This window comes from Amblyraja radiata, chromosome 25 (genome assembly GCF_010909765.2).
Source record: "Amblyraja radiata isolate CabotCenter1 chromosome 25, sAmbRad1.1.pri, whole genome shotgun sequence".
Lineage (NCBI taxonomy): Eukaryota > Metazoa > Chordata > Chondrichthyes > Rajiformes > Rajidae > Amblyraja > Amblyraja radiata.
This window is the reverse complement of record NC_045980.1, coordinates 36,847,803-36,869,037: the sequence shown is the minus strand read 5'-3', so window position 1 is coordinate 36,869,037 and position 21,235 is coordinate 36,847,803. Positions and strand designations below refer to the sequence as shown.

The 21,235-nt window shown below is 45.4% G+C and overlaps 2 protein-coding genes across 2 annotated transcripts in view; both read right to left on the bottom strand.

The window, feature by feature from the left end:
* The window catches only part of ep400 (E1A binding protein p400), a 121,662-nt gene extending 104,948 nt beyond the window's left edge, over window positions 1–16,714 (bottom strand). The window contains exons 1-2 of the mRNA XM_033043077.1: window positions 16,479–16,714; window positions 6,919–8,301 (exon numbers count right to left, since the gene is read on the bottom strand). Of these exons, the coding sequence (XP_032898968.1) occupies window positions 6,919–8,280 (1,362 nt within the window). The 5' untranslated portion in view covers window positions 8,281–8,301; window positions 16,479–16,714. The remainder of the gene's footprint in view (window positions 1–6,918; window positions 8,302–16,478) is intronic.
* A 2,423-nt stretch (window positions 16,715–19,137) lies between these two features.
* The window catches only part of pus1 (pseudouridine synthase 1), a 9,778-nt gene continuing 7,680 nt past the window's right edge, over window positions 19,138–21,235 (bottom strand). The window contains exons 5-6 of the mRNA XM_033043926.1: window positions 20,621–21,223; window positions 19,138–19,274 (exon numbers count right to left, since the gene is read on the bottom strand). Coding sequence (XP_032899817.1) covers window positions 19,224–19,274; window positions 20,621–21,223 — 654 coding nt within the window. The 3' untranslated portion in view covers window positions 19,138–19,223. The remainder of the gene's footprint in view (window positions 19,275–20,620; window positions 21,224–21,235) is intronic.

Here is a 21,235-nt window from a genome sequence, read left to right as displayed (position 1 = left end):
CCCACCTTCCTTAACTGGTCCAAAACGCCGCAGCGAGACTCCTGACGGGCACCCGAAAAAGGGACCACATCCCCCCGATCCTGGCCTCTCTCCACTGGCTCCCTGTGCGGTTCCGTATAAACTTCAAGATCCTCCTCCATGTCTACAAAGCCTTCAATGGGCTTGCCCCCACCTACATAAAAAGTCTTCTCACCCACCACTCCACCTCCAGGCCCCTCAGATCGGCCGACTTGGGGTTGCTGAATATCCCACGGTCTAGGCATAAGCTCAGGGGCGACCGTGCCTTTGCGGTTGCAGCCCCTAGACTGTGGAACAGCATCCCCTTTCCCATCAGAACTGCCCTCTCCATTGACTCTTTTAAGTCAAGACTAAAGACTTATCTATACTCCCAAGCCTTTCCTGACGTCCTCTGAATGAGGGCTACATGTATATATGTATGTAGTTTGTTTTGTTGTGCTATTCTTATAACAAATGTAAAGCACTTTGGCCAATGTTTTTTAAATGTGCTATATAAATAAATGTGACTTGACTTGACTTAACATTCAACTGCATCACTTTGTCCAAATCTCCAGCCAGCCAATGCCCTGGATGGTCATTCTATCCTACCGATTCCCATTTACTAGGAGAAAGGTCGATGGTCCCAAGCAGTGAATAAGTTATCCAACATCCCCATTCAAACATCTACAAGGTATTGGTTACAATCCTAGAGTGATACAGCAGGATAACAGACCCTTCAGCCAGACTTGCCCATGCTGACATGCCCCATCTACACTCGTCCCATCTGCCCAAATCCTGCGTGGGTTTTCCCCGATTTCTTTGGTTTTGTTCCACACTCCAAAGACGTACAGGTTTGTAGTTTAATTGGATTGGTATAAATATAAATTGTCCCTATTGCATGTAGGATAGTATTCTTGTGCGGGGATCGCTGGTTGGTGTAGACTCGGTGGGCCGAAGGGCCTAGTTCCTCGCTGTATCTCAAAATTAAATTAAAAACTGAACACAATACTGCAAATGTGGCCTCACCAACACCTTGCATAACTGTAACGTCCCAACTTGATTAGATGGGTGCAGCCCATACAGACTCAACACTAACAAAAAAAAACAAGCCACTTAGTTGAGATCCTGAAAACTCCACCACCACTGATGTACTGTCAATGGAGTGCTGCGTCATGCCAAGATGTCCTCCACGACTTTGCCCAAACTTTGACCTCTAACATCTGGAAGAACGAGGTCAACAGCATCTCAGGCCACAAGTTTACCTCCAAGTCACACAGCACCCTAACTTGGAAACTAACACAGTTGCTTCATAGTCACAGGATCAAACTCATGCGGCACTCTCCCTAATAAAACACAAGGTTTATAACAGTTGAAGGTGACACCTCACCACCTCCTCACACGCAACTAGAGATGGGCAGTAAATGCTGCCGTTTACAGAAATCCCTACCTTCCTTAGTAGAATACAAGTATTTATATAAATGTCTCACTATAAAATATTAGAAACAAATCATATATGATAAATACTTGTATTTATATATGTTTGTTTATATATCCAAACAAGAATCTAAGATATGCCTCTGTTACAAGACATTAATTACTATCTTAATACTTGAAGAAGGGTCTCGACCCAAAACATTGCCTATTTCTTCTCTCCATAGATGCTGCCTGTCCCGCTGAGTTCCTTCAGCATCAGCAGTTCTTTCTTAAACATCTTAACACTTTCATCACTTTCTGTTACCTAATTTTCAAACTGCTAACTCAATTTATCATAACACTCTATATTCAAACATATTTAAGATTAGACAGATTTACTAATGTTTGAGCCAAAAATGTGCAGATGTTCAAATTTATTTGCGTCTAGACAATTCTTTCACTGATATCGTGGGACTTGATAATAGTATAATGGTTGAAAACATTAAATGTTCCTTTTGCCTAATGACAGAACAATTAAAGAAAAACAGAACTATTTGGTCCAGAGAATTCATCATTGTCTCTCAAATTCTTCTAACATATCACACCAGTTTCTAAACTGTACCAATAAATCATTTCCAGTATTCACTGATGTATTTATAAATCTTGTTAATCCTATCCCGTGTCTTATCCCAGAACATGTCCTATCCCCTACGTAATCTACTACCCACCAGAGAATAATTTTAAATATATTCAAACTTGAGAAACTTGCATGAATTAGGAGTTATAGTGCCAGAAAATAGTTTGAAATTGAATGGGTTATATTTTACTATATATCTTCATAACTTTACCAATCATGGAAACATAGAAAGTAGGTGCAGGAGTAGGCCATTCAGCCCTTCGAGCCATTCAACATCACAGTGAGGAATGTGGAGGAGTTACTGTGGTGGATGTTTATGTTAAAATGTATTTTGTGTGTTTTGTTGCCTTTTATTGGGATGACTGTATGGCAAATCAAATTCCTCGTATGTTGCAAAACATACTTGGCTAATAAAGTATGTTTATGATTATAGACACAAAATGCTGGAGTAATTCAGCTGGACAGGCAGCGTCTCTGGAGAGAAGGAATGGGTGACGTTTTGGGTCGAGACCCTTCTTCTCAACCCGATACGTCACCCATTCTTTCTCTCCAGAGATGCTGCCTGTTCCGCTGAGTTACTCCAGCATTTTGTGTCTACCTTTGATTCAATCCAGCATCTGCAGGTCCTGCCTACACAGGATAATTATATACATGGTTACATTTCTTTACAGTTTAAATACAACCTGATGGAGAAAAACTAACAAAGTACTAAAAAGAATGTGAAAAATTCACATAGCACTTATCCAGTTTAAAGATTGGCTGCATTTAAAATAACTGATTTACCACAAATAAATTATTCAATGCAATCAGTTTATCCCCTTTTCAACAGACGTCCATCACTGGCCAAGCTGTCATTTATAGTCATTATTTAATTGTGCACTATCTTCTTGAGCTGCTGTCGCCTTGTCACAATATAGTGATTTTTCATGCAATTGACTGACTAGCTGGGACAAATTCTGAGGGCAATTGAAAACACGTTGGCGTGATGCAGCATTCTGAGTATGGGCCCTAGTTTCATGGTCACTTTTGACATTGGCTTTGACTTTACAGTCGCAGATTATTTAATTGGCAACTTGAAAGTTCTTCAGCTGCTGAGACAGAAATTGAACTCATGACATTGGTGACCAAGACTCCAGATTCCTTGTACAGTGTAGTGTTATCCGATCCTTCATACTGCTGACTGTCTATCCAGGCAGAAACCCTAGCTCCCATGTAATGTTTGCAAGCAGAAGAGCAAGGAGCACTTCAATCACTCTTGTTTAAGAAAGAACTGCAGATGCTGGAAAAATCTAAGGTAGACAAAAATGCTGGAGAAACTCAGCGGGTGCAGCAGCATCTATGGAGCGAAGGAAATAGGCAACGTTTCGGGCCGAAACCCTTCTTCAGACTGCTGAGTTTCTCCAGCATTTCTGTCTAACTTCAATCACCAAGTGAGAGATCACTTGGTTGACAATTCTTCACTTTTTTTGTTTAGTTTTGATACAGTGCGGAAACAGGCCCTTCGGCCCACCGAGTCCATGTCGATCCACTAACACTACCCTAGACACACTAGGAACAATTTGCAATTTTACCAAGCCAATTAGCCTACAAACCTGTACGTTCTTGGAGTGCGGGAGGAAACCGGAGTTCCCGGAGAAAACCCACACAAACCTCAAGAGACAAACCTCTGCTGTTTGTCAGAACTTGCTGTACATAAATGGTTTTTGCATTTTTCTCTGTACCAAGTTCAAAAGCAAATCATGGTGGTGACATGTTTTTGGGACTTGCAGAGAATATCAACAGTGCTACATAGCCCTGTTTAATGTTTCAGAAGAAGAGCAAAGTATACTGTAAAATATAAAACCTAAAATATTTAAAGGCTTGTAGTAATTAGCCAACTATATTAGTCAGACATTAAGTTTTCCACGGAACACTTTTCCCTGGAGTATGTATTTCAAATATGTTTTGGTTATTGCAGAATTGAAAAATAATAGTGCAGCAATTTCAGCTTCAAGTCATTCTTTAAAAAATGACTCGATTAACGGATCTACTGAAGTTATAAATCCAAAGTAGCGACAGACAGATTAAACTGAATGCGTGCATGGGAATCATTTATTTAATGCTCTGTTCCAAATACAACTTCAAATCAGACTATGGTCTTGCATTTCATCTTTTGTACCTTTTTGCTACAACTGAAAAGCCCAGAGCTGCCTTTCAAATGAGATGAAATGAGCATGCGTTTGTTTCTAAAGCATGCTCCATTTCTTCAGGTCTCCACAGACAAATGCATGAGCCAGCAATCACCACCAAGGTCCCTGCAACAGTACTTGAATGAAAGAGAGTCGAGTAGTTGCTTCTGATTGCACTGATTGAGAAAGCAATGTGGCCAGGACAAGAGGAAAACGTCAAGCTCTTCACAAAGTGCCTTGGAGCAAGTATAGTCACTCAAGGCTTAACACAACAATAGACAATAGACAATATGTGCAGGAGTAGGCTATTCGGCCCTTCAATGTGATCCAACCATCAAACCATCAACAAGATGGCAACACTGCACAGATCATAATTTAGAACCTTTTGGGGCATCTGGATAAAAACTCAACAACAAAATCACATAGGGCTTAATGCCCTAATGGGGAAAAAAATAACACAAGACAACACAAAAGGAAAAAAAATGATTGAATCTATAGAAATCTGATGAATAGCCGCTTGAAAATAATTTAAAACCTGCAGATCGGAAAACCTGAAATAAAAACAGAAAATGCTGGAAACATTAAATAAATCAAGTCTATGGAGAGAAAAAGAGAGTTAGCATTTCAGGTTGAAGACTTTACTTCAGACTGGGAAAGAGAGTATCCAAGTTAATTTAATGTCGTAGAGGCCGGGAGTGGAATGGATAGAATCGATTTCAACAATCTCATTAATGATGAAAGGTTATCCGTTTCACTTCCCACAGTTGCTGCCCGACCTCCTGAGTGCTTCCAGCATCTCTGATTTCCAAACACGTCATACAAATCCTTTAATTCGACAGAATTATGTTCTATGAAAACACACACACACACGCACTCACACACAGACGCGCACACACACACAGACACAGACACACACACACACACACTCACTAAGAACTGAATCCGATCCTTAATTTTTAAGACTTTTGCCTTCCATCACAGTGAGGAGGTGCCTGGTGAACTCACTGTGGTGGATGTTAAATTTATGTTTATTGTGTGTTTTTGTTATTTTTATTATATGCATATAATGCATATAATATATGCAGGCACGAAATTTTGGTCTGAACGACAATAAAGGTAATTCTGATTCTGATTCTGATTACTGGAGTCTGCCAAGATTAGGTAACATTTCCCAACAGTCAAAAATCAGTAATGACTCCAAATCAAACTTAAACCTGGGATTTAAAGGACCCAATGCCCTATTTCTGAAAAGTTCAGCTTTTCATTCCAATGTCACATTATTATTTCCTGAATCACGTGTCCAGCCGTGTAGGATGGGACCATATCCCTTGCTGGCTTTGGAAACCATCGCTGCGAATGGAACTGCAGAACATTCCTGGCTTTCCTTACCACGAACATAAGACCAACATTCTAGGTGATGATGGATCATGGTGAATGTGACTAAACAGAGATCACCAAGAGGCCGGGTGGCAAAACAAAGAGCATATTCAACAAAAACATATGGAAAGGGAACCATGCAAATCAACAATCTTTCAACCATCTTCACCAATATACATTTCTATGCACAATGGAAATGGGAAAAGTATCCCATTAGCATTCAATTTATTTTTAAATTGTATTAATCTTTAGACCACATCTAACTCCATTGATTCTGAATGGCCATTGGAATCATGGTTCTTTCTTCCAAACTTGTCCATGCAAAGTTCTGATTTAGTTTAACACTATAAATTACTCCTGGCTGATTTTGCACAGAGAAAAAAAATCATATTAACTACCTGAAATTATGAATTTGATACATTTGAGAAAATGTAACTGTTTACGATCATATTGACGATTAAACACTGAAGCAATAATAAGTTTATAGTACGGGATATTTGCAAGAAAATACTGTTCTTAACATGTGGAATTGTTAACTGAGACAGCATGTCATAATTCGGCATAGAATCATTGGATTTTGGTTGAAACACTCAATAATAAATGGAGACACTATGTTCAAGATAGGAGGGTGGGTGAATGCAAGTTTGACGATCAGACTAAGATGAAAATGGTCAGTGCATCTCCTGAACAAAACTACATAGACAGAGGCTCCCACTCTTGTGCTAAACGCAGGCTGGATTGTGTCTGTTAATGCCCAGACACGCGGAACTTTAGAGTATTTCATAATTTACAGGCCCGATTTGGAAAGCTTTACAAAAAATGATCGGCATCCATTTAACAGGTCTAAATAACCTCTTCGAATGTCACCGGGCTGGAAGGTCAATCGAATTTACACGGCCAATGTAAGAGGGTTCTCTGTACCAGCGGATGCAAACACTTGGGGCTGCTGAATATCCCGCGGTCTCGGCATAAGCTTAGGGGCGACCGCGCCTTTGCGGTTGCAGCTCCTAGACTGTGGAACAGTATCCCTCTTCCCATCAGAACTGCCCCCTCCATCGACTCCTTTAAGTCAAGACTAAAAACTTATCTCTACTCCCAAGCCTTTCCTGACATCCACTGAGTGAGGGCTATATGTATATATCTATGTAGTTTGTTTGTTTATACTATTCTTATAACAAATGTAAAGCACTTTGGCCAACGAGTGTTGTTTTTTAAATGTGCTATATAATTAAATGTGACTTGACTTGACACTTTCTCAGCGTGCGTTGCCACAAGGTGGGAGATGGGGACGGTACTTGCACTAAAGAGCAAATAGTATTTTTTTACCTCATCATTAATGACCTCGGATTGTTCATCCTCCTCCTCCTCTTCCAGGTCCAAATCACTCTGCTTCAGATACGCCAACAAGGCCAGACAGGGTTTCCTTCTGAATGCCAAGTAGTCCATCATATTTCCCTGACAGTGCTGAAGGAAGAAGAGTTCAACCAGGCAATCCTTAAAAGTCTCCCTCAGAGTCTCCATTTGATCAAGGTGGTGCTCCAAACACTGCTTTCTCAGCTGAGAGATCTCCGGAGAGGCGGCTGGGATTTCCTCCAGTTTCTTTGGTTGTCTCCTGACGACCGGGATGCAACTGGCGGTGGAAGCCAGACCCGCCGCTGCCAAGCCCTGAGCGGCAGCATTCCGAGAGGGGCTGGAAGGAGGGGGCGGCGATGTCATTCCAAACCCTGATGGTCCCACCACTCCGGTGGTCAAGGATATGGGTGTCCGTTCATAATTTATAGGCCTGGCCATCTGCTGGCCGTGAAGAACCTGCTGCTGCTGCTGCTGGATCAGCTGTCCTTGTATGATGCTGCTGATCTGTGGAGGGAGGTTGGACGTGGTGATGTGGCTCGCGCTGGGCAGGGGCTGCATCGCTCCACTGGCCACTGGGCTCTGAGGGCCAAGGTGATGAATGGTCCCACCAGTCTGGGAGTGTGGCTGCGACAGTCTACGCTCCCGCGATAAGGAAATCGAGGAGGCGGCCGCTGTCAGCTGTACCTGCCCGCCAACGCTCGAGGTGATCTGAGCAAGGCCAGAGGGGTCCTGGTATACAAAGTGGCCGCCGCTCGACGGGCTGAGGTTGAGCTGTCTGACCAGCACGTTGGCGTCCACATATCCACGGGTGGGGCTCTGGTTGCACAAACTCAGCCCCGTGGCTGTGGCCCCAGTTCGTTGCACGCTCTGTAACATTGACGCAGGGCTATGCTGAGTGGGACTCTGTGGCTGTACTTGAGGCAAGGGAGAGGTGACTTGAATATACGACGGGGACCCATGCTCAAACCTCCTCTGCTGCCCCACAGCCTGAGAACTGTACTGGAAACCTGGGGAGGCTGGGTTTTGAATGGGGAGAGGGGCCAGCGTGATCTGCTGATTCCCGGACATCACCTGGCCAACACTCTGCAGCGTGATGTTGACATTCTGGGCAGATGCAGGGCTCCGGTTCATGATCAGCTGCTGCAGCTGGTAGCTCGGGGACTGCGGCCCAGACGGGCTGGCCACAGTGTGCGGCACAGGGCTGAGAGTTGGAGCGAACGTCGTGGCAGGAGAATGGGGTAATGCCGTCTGTTCATCTCCCTCGGCGCCAGTATACGACTTGGATCTCTGCAGTGGCCGCTGTATGTTTTGTGGACCACTGCCATGATGCATCATCGCTCTTCGATCAGCGCCACCCTAGAAGAAAAAGATGGCTTATTTTTCCAATATGTAACCAAATACAAAAAAAATTAAACAGCAATCCAAAATTTAGAGGCTAGTGGAGTCAAGGGATATGGGGAGATGGCAGGCATGGGTTATTGTTAAGGGACGATCAGCCATGATCACGATGAATGGCGGTGCTGGCTCGAAGGGCCAAATGGCCTCCTCCTGCACCTATTTTCTATGTTTCTATGTAAAATGCTCCAAAAACATACGGGTTGGTAGGTTAATTGGCTGGGCTATAAATGTAAAACCGTCCTCAATGTTTGTAGGGTAGTGTTAATGTGCAAGGATCACTGGTCAGTGCAGACTCGGTGGGCCGAAGGGCTTTTTTCCACGCTGCATCTCTAAATTAAACCCATTTAAAAAATATGAATTAATAAAACATCAAAAAATAAATTTTAACTGTCAAAATGCAAAAATAATAATTTATTCAGCAGCAAATATCAAGTGAATCCTACAGGAAGGAACTGCAGATGCTGGTTCACACCGAGGATAGACACAAAATGCTGGAGTAACTCAGTGGGACAGGAGAAGAAACTCTGGAGAGAAGAAACGGGTGACGTTTCGGGTCGAGAACCTTCTTCAGACCCGAAACGTTACCCATTCCTTCTCTCCAGAGATGCTACCTGTCCCACTGAGTTACTCCAGCTTTTTGTGTGTGTCTATCATCAGTGAATTCTGCACTTTCTCCTAAATCATAGATATTACTACAGGGATGTATCTATCCAAATCATACCAGGGAAATGTTGATAATGTGACAATGTGAATTTGTTCTCTGCACATATATCCTTGTTAGCTGTTACCAGGTAGCCTTTTGTGGGACTCCTCCATGGAAGTTAGTGGCCAAGTATCCACAAGGTGACTTTGGGTAATATATAACTGACAGATCAACACATCATAAAAGTTAAATCTCACATCCTATTATCTCCAATATGTTATTCTTGCCATCTACACAATATCACTTTACCTGCACTTCTGTACTATTTTTAGCATCATTAGCATGGTTGACTAATCCTCAGATGTGTTGGTGCAATTACCCAATGGCAGTTACCTGGGAACTAACTCACCAGGAAGTTATTTCACAATCAGGACTTCACCAAAGACTAGGCGATTACATTACATCATGCAATTTTAGAATGCACGTCACATTTGTTATATTTTTTTAATCCATGGTTCAGAAAAATGCCACTGTGATTACAAAGAAAGTAACCTCTATCCTACCTAACAATACCTGGACTTTGACAACATATCACTTGATAAATAATGTGCAGGAAAGAACTGCAGATGCAGGTTTAATTCAAAGGTAGACGCAAACTGCTGGTGTAACTCAGCGGGACAGGCAGCATCTCTGGAGAAGGAATGGGTGACGTATCGGGTCGAGACCCTTCTTCAGATTGATGTCAGGGGAGTGGGCGGTACAGAGATAAAATGTTGTTTGGAGACAACAGGACTGGTGGGAGAACTGGGAAGGGGGAAGGGATGGAGAGGGAGAGCAAGGGCTACTTGAAGTTAGAGAAGTCAATGTTCATACCGCTGGAATGTAAGCTGTCCAAGCGAAATATTAGGTGCTGTTCCTCCATTTTGCGCTGGGCCTCACTCTGACAATGGAGGAGGTCCAGGACAGAAAGGTCAGTGTGGGAATGGGAGGGGGAGTTAGTGTTGAGCAACCGGGAGATCAGGTAGGTTTAGGCGGACTGAGCGGAGGTGTTCAGCGAAACGATCGCCGAGCCTGCGCTTGGTCTCGCCGATATATCTTGACAAATAATAGTCTTGTGACAAGAAGTTATTGCAAATATCATGAACGATTTTAAACCTCATATAGACGGAGGAAATCAAACTGACAAAGGTGGCCATGAGCACGTTCAAAGTACATATTTAAATCTGTATCCTGAGAAAATATATTGAGGGCCGAACTAGGGAACAGGCCATTTTAGATTAGTAATGTGTAATGAGGTAGACTAATTAGTTATCGTATCATCAATCATCCTCTGGCAGAGAGAGATAAAGTATGAATTTCACTTGCAATTTGAGTAGGACAATTTTGTTTCCAACACTGGAGTCTTAAACTGAAATAAAGGCAATTATGCGGATATGAGGGATGAGTTTATTAAAGTAGATTGAGAATATGGATGAAGTGTAATTGCAGACATTATAAGAAAAATGATCTAATTTTTAAGAAGTATTCCACTGAGAAATAAAAACCCAACCAAGGATAACTAAAGATGTTAAAAATGGTATTACATTGAAATGGTTGATGAAGTGGCAAAGAATAGCAGGAGGCCTGAAAGTTTTTTGAAACAATAAAGGTTGACTAAAAGAGAGAAAAAAGAATGAGCAGAAACAGATTTAAAGAGTTTTCACAAGTACACATGGATGAAGAAAGTGTCAAAGTTTAGTCTTTTAAAAATTGGGACAGGAAATTAATAGGAAGGAATAAGAACATAGACATTTTTAAGACGATTTTAAAAAATCACATAAAAAATAAAGGAACAAGGGACTGCATCCGAGGGCTGTAACAGAGGTGGCAGCAAGGATGGCACCTGCATTCATTGGTCATCAGCTTCCAAAATTCCCCAAATGCTGGAAGCACAGGTAATCAAGAAAGAAGGGTGATAGCAAAATTAAAACTGTAAGCCAGTTCGTCTAATTTCCGATATCTGCAAAATGTCAGAATCCATGAGCGATAACAGAGTGCTTAAAAAAGTGTAACATACCAAGGCAAAATCAATATGGTTCTGTGTAAGAGAAATACTTAACCCGATTAGATGTTTTGAGGACGTAGCTAGCAGAGCGAGGAAAGGATCAAATTATTGAAATTAAATCCACAATGAACTTCAGTCCCATTATTATACAAAGAGAGTATAATGCAATGGCAGGTCTGGATAGCTGGCTGGGAGCTCAATGGGTTACAATCTAGCTGTCGCCCCTACAATATGCTAGCAGCAATTTTAAATCAAGCCAAATGGACCGACACAAATGTTAATTGAATAACACAACAATCTGCAGTGTTTCAACACTCAGGTGCCGACATGCTTCAAGATGATTTAAAGTGGACTGATAACAACATGAACAGCACAAACACAACCCTTCAGTGCGATGGATCCACTTATGCCCCACACCACACCACTACCCTGACATCGCCTAACTTTTGTCAGAACATCCCTCTAGTTAGCCAAGAAGAAAGGAAAAGTTAGAATCAGAGCCAAGTTCCATTTCGAGGCATAAGACAGTAAAACACTCTTAACGCTGACGTTAAAAGCTTATTTAGAGTCAAAAGGACACAAAGTGCTGGAGTAACTCAGCAGGTTAGGCAGCATCTCTGGGGAACATGGATAGGTGACGTTTTGGGTCGAGACCCTTCTTCAGAGAGTCACCTTGTCTAGTAGCAGTGCAAAGGCCACAAGTAGGTTAGTGTTGGATCACTGGAGTGAAGATTGAGATGACCAAGATTGTACAGAGCTTTGAAGTTGGGGATTTAAATTGGATGGAGCACAAGGATTAGGGCTAAATATATGAAATGTCGCCATGGCCTGACAGCCAAAATGACACTTTAAAGAAATTACCATGATTACAGTTTTCTGGTGTGCGCTATGATTAATGTTATTTTAATAAGTCATGACATTCCAACAGTGATGTGTGCTACCAGGAATTTTAATGCAATGGCTGTGCGAGTCTCATTATACTGATGCAAGAGCAAAGTGATTTGCAAAAGAAAATGCCCACGGTCATCATGCCTGTTTCTTTGCATAACAGATTTTGAATTGAATTGAATACTTTGTCACATGTGACAAGTCACAGTGAAATTCTTTGCTTGTATGCAAATAGTCACCACATAAAGGGCGCTGACCAAGTTACAAAGTATCCCGCACCAGGTCCTCCTTTGTTCACCCCCACCCCCCTCACGGCGGTTCCCCCCACGCTGGGACCTCCAGTGTTCCTCGCAGAGCCACCTCCGGCTTCCACGTGCTACAAGCCGAACTCAGATTCAACTAATCCATGTCATTTCCTGAGGAAAGATTCTATCTTCTTCCTACTCCAGTTCAGTTTAGTTTGTCGTCATATGAAAAGCTTTTGTTGCGTGCTAACCAGTGCTCAAAGAAAATCCAAACACAACAATCACAAGTAGTTACCCGGATTACCTTTGTTTTTTTATTCTATATTTTTTTTTAAGTGTACTTTCATTGAATTCATAAACATTTGCATAGTTTCTGAACTTATGACCAAGGTGATATGCTACTTTCAGAGAAACTTAAAAAAAAAACTATTTATGTACTGTCCCTCACATCCCAATCCTGTCAATGAGGGTAGACAAAAATGCTGGAGAAACTCAGCGGGTGAGGCAGCATCTATGGAGCGCAGGTCTCGAGCCGAAATGTCACCTATTCCTTCGCTCCATAGATGCTGCCTCACCTGCTGAGTTTCTCCAGCATTTTTGTCTACCTTCGATTTTATGCAGCATCTGCAGTTCCTTCTTAAACAATCCTGTCAATGAGGTACTTTCTGAAGTGCAATCAGTTGTACGTCAAGTAAAGTCTTGTATTACCACGACAATGTTGGATCCAATTTGCTATCTTTCTCTGGCTCCAATAGGCTTTAAACCTCTGGATCAAACCCCACTGTGGAACCTTGTGAAAAGCCAGGGTGAAATTCATGTGGATTGCATCAACTGCACTGCCATTATCAACACACTTTGTTACCTCTTCAAAATATGCATCCAAATCCATTAGACAAGATTTGTTTACAAATCCATGCTATCCTTGTTTAATCCCTGTCCTTCCAAATTCAGATTAATCCTTTCCCTCAGAACTATTCGCAATAAATTCCCTATGAATGCTAGACTCAAGGTTTTGTAATTACCTGAGCTAGCCTTAATGGCTTTCTTGAACAAAAGTACTACATCTGCTGTTCTCCGACTCCTTGCATAGTTCTGGCAGACTTTGGTTTCTCCAACCCACCATTTTCATTCCTTAGCTTGCACCACAATGGGCTCACATCCACCTCGCCTGCCAACACTCCCCTCTTCATTCTGACCCGTTCACCTGCATCTCATTCCTACCTTCACTTTGCCCTGCCACCTCCACCTGTTGTGCTCCTGCTCTCCAGACAATAAGCAAATAGACAATAGGTGCAGGAGCCAGCACCGCCATTCAATGTGATCATGGCTGATCAGCCACAATCAGTACCCCGTTCCTGCCTTCTCCCCATATCCCTTGACTTCGCTATCTTTAAGAGCTGTATCTAACTCTCACTTGAGAGCATCCAGTGAACCAGCCTCCACCACTCTCTGAGGCAGAGAATTCCACAGACTCACAACTCTCTGTGTGAAAAAGGTTTTCCTCATCTCCTTTCTAAATGGCTTACCCCTTATTCTTAAACTGTGGCCCCTAGTTTTGGACTCCCCCAAACATCGGGAACATTTCCTGCCTCTAGCGTGTCCAAACGCTGAATAATCTTATATGTTTCAATAAGATACCCTCTCATCCTTCTAAATTCAAGAGTATACAAGCCCAACTGCTCCATTCTATCAAAATATAACAGTCCCGCCGTCCTGGGAATTAACTTGATGAACCTACGCTGCACTCCCTCAGTAGAAATGTAGAAAGGTTCATTGTTTGCTGAAAGGAAGATGACAAGGAGGCACACAATCAGTAAATGAGAGTGAAACTAGTCGGAGAACTAGTCGGGTGGTTCCTCTAGATTCAGGAACAGTTTCATCCCAGTTGTTATCAGGCAATTGAACCATCCTACCACAACCAGAGAGCAGTGCTGAACTACTGTCTACCTCTTTGGTGACCCTCGGACTATCCTTGATCGGACTTTGCTGGTTTACCTTGCACTAAATGTTATTCCCTTATCATGTATTTATACACTGTAAATGGCTCGATTTGCATCATAGAATGAGACAGTGTGGAAAAGGCCCTTCGGTCGAACTTGCCCACATCGGCCAACATGTCCCAACTACACTAGTCCCACCTGCCAGCGCTTGGTCCATATCTCTCCAAACCTGTCCTATCCATGTACCTGTCTGTTTCTTAAATGTCAAGTCAAGTCAAGTTTATTCGTCACATACACATACGAGATGTGCAGTGAAATGAAAAGTGGCAATGCTCGCGGACTTTGTGCAAAAAGACAAACAACAAACAACCAAACAAACTACAAACAGAATGGAATTGGGATAGTCCCAGCCTCAACTACCTCCTCTGGCAGCTTGTTCAATGCACCCACCACCCTTTGTGTGAAAAAGTTACCTCTCAGATTCTTATTAAATCTTTTTCCCTTCACCTTAAACCTATGTCCTCTGGTCCAAGCTTGCTCAACCTCTCCCTATAGCTCTCACCCTCTAGTCCTGGCAACATCCTCGTAATTGTAATCCTGGATTGTCTTTCTGCTGACTGGATAGCAGGAAACAAGAAGGTTTACACTGTACCTCAGTGCACATGCCAATAAACTAAACTGTACTAACACATTCCTTTTCTCCAGAGCTGCTTGCCTGTCCTGCTGAGTTACTCCAGCCTTTTGTGTCCACCTTCGGTTTAAACCAGCATCTGCAGTTCTTTCGTACACTTTGATACACAGACAATAGGTGCAGGAGTAGGCCATTCAGCCTTTCAAACCATTCAATCTGATCATCCACAATCGGTACCCTGTTCCTGCCTTCTCCCCATATCCCTTGATTCCGCTCGCCCTAAGAGCTCTATCTAACTTTAATTTCATGTTTCACGCATCTTTATTGTGGTTTAAGACTGGATTGAATCTGGATCTGGATGTAGTACGCTGAATAGCTCTAGGTAGAGCATCACTCAGCACTGAACGTCACCCATTCCTCCTCTCCAGAGCTGCTTGCCTGTCCCACTGAGTTACTCCAGCATTTTGTGTCTATCTTCAATGATCTGCAGTTCCTTCACACACTATTGATTCCTACACTACCCTGGACTTTCCACTCGTCATTTTAATTTCATGTTTCGCGCATCTTGTTGTGTTTTAAGACTGTTGTGTCGCCCATGCCTTCTCTCCAGGGCTGCTTACCTGCCCCGCTGAGTTATTGTGTGAGAATGTCATTGTTCTATCTGGGACATATGACAATAAAACACTCTATCTGGGACATATGACAATAAAACACTCTAGGAAAAGGGGAGATGCAACAAGACCTGGGTGTCATGGTACACCAGTCATTGAAAGTAGGCATGCAGGTGCTGCAGGCAGTGAAGAAAGCGAATGGTATGTTTGCATTCATAGCAAAAGGATTTGAGTATAGGAGCAGGGATGTTCTACTGCAGTTGTACAAGGTCTTGGTGAGACCACACCTGGAGTATTGCGTACAGTTTTGGTCTCCTAATCTGAGGAAAGACATTCTTGCCATAGAGGGAGTACAGAGAAAGTTTACCAGACTGATTCCTGGGATGTCAGGACTTTCATATGAACAAAGACTGGATAGACTCGGCTTGTACTCGCTAGAATTTAGAAGATTGAGGGGGAATCTTATAGAAACTTACAAAATTCTTAAGGGGTTGGACAGGCTAGATGCAGGAAGATTGTTCCCGATGTTGGGGAAGTCCAGAATAAGGGGTCACAGTTTAAGGATAAGGGGGAAAGCTTTTAGGATGAGAAAAAAAAAATTCACACAGAGAGTGGTGAATCTGTGGAATTCTCTGCCACAGAAGGTAGTTGAGGCCACAGTTCATTGGCTATATTTAACAGGGAGTTAGATGTGGCCCTTGTGGCTAAAGGGATCAGGGGGTATGGAGAGAAGGCAGGTACAGGATACTGAGTTGGATGATCAGCCATGATCATATTGAATGGCGGTGCAGGTTCGAAGGGCCGAATGGCCTACTCCTGCACCTATGTTCTATGTTTCTAGTATGCTGAATAGCTCTAGGTAGAGCATCACTCAGCACTGAACGTCACCCATGCCTTCTCTCCAGAGCTGCTTGTCTGCCCCGCTGAGTTATTGTGTGAGAATGTCATTGTTCTATCTGGGACATATGACAATAAAACACTCTTGTCCACCTACAGTTCTTCCTGACACAGGCACCTGTCGTGTCGGGGGCGCGCACGCACGCACGCACGCCCCGGCCCCGCCCCTCCCCTGCCAGCCAGCCAGCGGCGTGCGCGTCCCCGCGGCGCATGCGCACGGCCTCCCTCCCGCTTACCCGCTCCTCCTTCCACAGCGGCGAGAGGAGGCGCGCCTCGACCGGGGCCCTCTCCCGCCCGCCGCTCTCTCGCCGCTCCCAGCCCCGGTCGGCACCTCGGCCTGCCCGCCCCGTCGGACAGAGGAGCGGAATGGAGCGCCGGGAGGCGTGGCGGGCGTCTCTGCCGTCTCTGCCGACTTAGACTCCACCATCAAACATGGCGCCCGCGTCTCTCCGCCAGCCCCCTCTCTTGCCTTCGCCGGAAGTCCCCTCTCCGCCGGATGTCCCGCCCCCTGCACCGCCCGCTGACTGACATCCGCTCCGGCCAATCCGTGGGGAGGTGGACAGGGGTCGGGTTCATTCCCGCCGGCTGTGATTGATGGGCCCGCCTCCAGCTGTGTGCATCTCTTAAAGGGACAGGCACCTCCTCATTGACACAACAGCTGGATTCAGTCTCTTATGATAAGAGTCGAGTCCAGAGTTTCACTGTTGTGTGTCCCAGATAGAACAATGACATTCTCACTTGCGTGAGAGTTGGCAGCCCTGCTGTATGTTATGTTGTCACTTGCGGGCGGAGCACCAAGGCAAATTCCTTGTATGTGAATACTTGGCCTAACTTATTCATTCATTTAAACCTATTCATTCATTCCTAGTTCTCCACAGTTCCTCGTTTCTGCTCGCTTTGATTGGAAGACAGAAAATACAGCACGGAAACAGGCCCGTCGGACCCAGAACCAGAGGGCACAAATTTTAAGTGAGGGGAAACCCAAGGAGTGGATGAGAAAGTGGGATAACACGGAACAAGTGTGAACGGGTGACCGATGGTCAGCACAGTCTCAGTGGGCCGAAGGGCCTGTTTTCATGCTGTATCTCTTAAGCCAGGGGTCGGCAACCAACAGCCGGAATGCGGCCCATAACCCGAAATCATCCGGCCCGCGGGTGTATTTTTTTCCTGTAATCGTCCAGCCTGCAGACTACCTTCATCTCCGGTACCTCCCGGGTCCAGCCATGGTGACGCATATTCTGCGCAAAGCCGCCGGCACGGCCGCGCACCTGCTGTGTCTGGGCATCATTGTCGGGATCAGGGTTGTCAATAGGCCGGGGACGAGTGAGTGTGAGTATTTGAGCCGCTGCCTTCAGGACAGAGCCAAGGCAATGGTTCGTAGGTTCGCCATGTTGGTGAGCGCCCGTAACTAGGGACGCCATGTTGGTGAGCGCCCGTAACTAGGGACGCCATGTTGGTGAGTGCCCGTAACTAGGGACACCATGTTGGTGAGCGCCCGTAACTAGGGACGCCATGTTGGTGAGCGTCTGTAACTAGGGACGCCATGTTGGTGAGCACCCGTAACTAGACGCCATGTTGGTGAGCACCCGTAACTAGGGATGCCATGTTGGTGAGCGCCCGTAACTAGGGACTAGTGGCGTCCTCGAAGAGGCGTGATCCATGTAAACACGTGATTTGATGCCCGCCATCCGGGGCGGGATCCACGTGTACATGTGATAGATGTGGTCCGCCATCCGCTCACAGACATGCGTCCCGGCCCCCTGTGCAGAACAAGGTTGCCCACCCTTGTCTTAAGCAAAACTGAAATCAATAGGTCTTTGTTGGTTACGTCTGAAAAGATTCAGAGCAAAGCTATGTAAATGGACACGAGAGACCATAAGTAACAGATAACATCCTGTTCTTAAGTAAAGCCGCATAATTAAATAGAACGACTTCCCGAATATGGACACGAAACATCAGGTTTGAAACAAAATCTAAAGTGAAGCAGTTTTTTGCTGAATTTCCTTCATTTTATTATTTTTCTATAAATGTTTCATCTCACATGCCGCATAGCGACAATTCTGAAAGTCAGATACAATAAAGCTTTGTTTGTGGAACTGTGAGCAACTCACAGATCCATTATCCCACCCAGATCTGTGGTCACATCAGCACCAGACATGATCATCATTGGGAAAGGCCCAGACCAAGAGCTGCTCATTTGCTGCAAACATCTAATTTTTCACCCATAATCAAAGAGCCAGCAGGGAATTCCAAAGGAAGATAGACAGAGGATGCTGGCGTAACTGGAGAAAAGGAGTAGGCGATGTGTCGGCTTGGAACCCTTCTTCAGTCTGGCAGCATCTCCACCTTTGGGTTCCCACCCCAAACGCCAGCCACTTATTTTTCTCTGGAGATGCTGCCTGACTCGCTGAGTTACCCCAGCTTCCTCTGTCTATCTTCAGTGTCAACCAGTAACTGTAGGTCCTAGCAGAAAAGGAATAGGTGACGTTTCGGGTTGAGACCCTTCTTCAGGGCGGATGAGCTCCTAGCGAGCCAACGGCCATCGATACTTCAGTAGAAGTTGCGATCACTGCCGTACACAGCATTGGTGATGTTTTCAACGATGATGATGAAGATGAAGATGATTCAGACCCGACCCGAAACCTCACCTATTCCTTTCCTCCAGAAATGCTGCCTGAGTTACTCCAGCACATTGTGTCTATCTTCGGTGTAAACCAGCATCTGCAGTTCCTTCCTACACACAAATCCTCCAAGGTCACACACTCTGAAGATCTCCTACACGACTATCATTCAAACAGGGAGATGCAGGAATGTGTGGAGGATGCAGACCTCAGAAGTAATCTTTTAAAAAGCTTCAAAACTCAACGACTTGGGTTCCCTCCCTGACTTTGTGGGACAGGTCGGTAGCAGTAGCCACAAGTGGTAGCCCACTGTCACCACCAGCGTGGCGAGGGTGCGTGCGATCCAGACGGGGCCGTTCCTCAGTCAGATTCACCCACATCACTGCCGCCATCCACATCATCGTTCATCTTCTGCAAGACCAAGGGAGACGAATACAAAATCAACATGGCACTGAGATAGCAGAGAGTCAGAGTGATACAGCATGGAAACAGGTCCTTCGGCCCAACTTGCCCGTACCGGCCAACATGTGCCATCTACACTAGTCCCACTTGCCTGCATTTGGCACATATATATCCCTCTCTTAGGCCCCTTTCAGTCATGGCTGAGCATGGGTGTCTCCAGGGTGCTATTCCCTATATGGAGGATGCCTGTACGTGACTTTGTTTAACGTGGGGAGACTGGTGCACAGACGGCCACCCCACGGTCCTTGACAGATCTGGGTCAGGATCCAGTGGCATGGAGTCCAAGACGACCGGAGACCCTTTTCTGCTGCAGCCTTCATCCGCCTTCCCAGCCGATGTGACGCTCCACTAAGGTTAGCCATCGTCCTCTGCCTGTTCCACAGTTGAGGTCTTGGTTGGATTGCTCTTTGTCAGAGACCTCCCCCTCGACCTTACCGCCATGGGTGGCCCTACCAGGAGCATAGCTCCAGAATGAATCCCTCTAAACCTGACCTATCCATGGCTCAGCACTTCAACTCCCCCTCCCATTCCCAATCCGACCTCTTTGTCCTGGGTCTCCTCCATTGCCAGAGTGAGCAACACAGGAAATTGGAGGAACAGCACCTCATATTCCGCTTGGGGAGCCTGCATCCGGCGGGCATGAACATTGAATTCTCCCAATTTTGTAAGCCCTTGCTGTCTCCTCCCCTTCCTTAGCCCTCGGGCTGTCTCCTCCTCCTTTCTCCTTCCTTCTCCCCGCCACCCCCTATCAGTCTGAAGAAGGGTTTCGGCCCGAAACGTTACCTATTTCCTTCGCTCCATAGATGCTGCTGCACCCGCTGAGTTTCTCCAGCATTTTTGTGTACCTATCCATATACCTGTCTATGTGTTTCTTAAATGTTGCATTAGTCCCTGTCTCAACTACCTCCTCCGTCAGCTCGTTCCATGGAACCGGCCTCCACTGCCCTCTGAGGCAGAGAATTCCAGACTCACAACTCTCTGTGAGAAAAAGTGTTTCCTTGTCTCCGTTCTAAATGGCTTACTTCTTATTCTTAAACTGTGGCCCCTGGTTCTGGACTCCCTTCCTCAGAGGATGGTGGAGGCCGGTTCTCTGGATACTTTCAAGAGAGAGCTAGATAGGACTCTTAAAGATAACAGAGACAGGGGATATGGGGAGAAGGCAGGAACGGGGTACTGATTGTGGATGATCAGCCATGATCACATTGAATGGCGGTGCTGGCTCGAAGGGCCGAATGGCCTACTCCTGCACCTATTGTCTATTGTCTCTGGGTGAAGTGTTTGGTTCAAGGACTTACCTTGGAATGGTTGTCCGTTAGCTGGTTGCCTGAGGCTGTGGCAGTGAAGTCGTGAATAGGTAGGGTGTTGAGCCAGTTGGCCATTGACTGTTCCTCCTGCTCCGTGGTGACGATGGTGGGGTAGATGTGATCCTCTTTGAAGGCGGCCCTTTGTGGTTCCACGTCGGTCCACTCCAGAGCCTGGTGGACCCCGTCGCTGCCGAAGCGCTGGTTGTACTTCTCGAAGTGGACGGTGTCCAACACCAGCCCCAGGCCCGGGGCCTTGGGGACGTCCACCTTCGCCTCGCCCCAGCTCTGCTCCATGATGGCCTCCGCAGCGTAACCCCTCACCACGGCAATCACCAGGCCGATCATCTTCCTGATCTGGTGCATCATGAAGCTCTGCCCCTTCACCTTCAGCACGGCAAACTCCACGCCCTGCCGCACAAAGGGAGCTTCGCAGAACATCTCCATGATGTAGCGCTTGGCGCTGGGGTCTCTCGGACCCTTCCCAGACGTGAAGTTGTGGAAGTTGTGAGTGCCTTTGTAGCAGCCCAGCAGCTTGTTGACTCGGCCCAGAGCACACGTACTCAGACGGAACGTCTCTGGACCAGCCCCCTCATCCTTGTGGCCAAG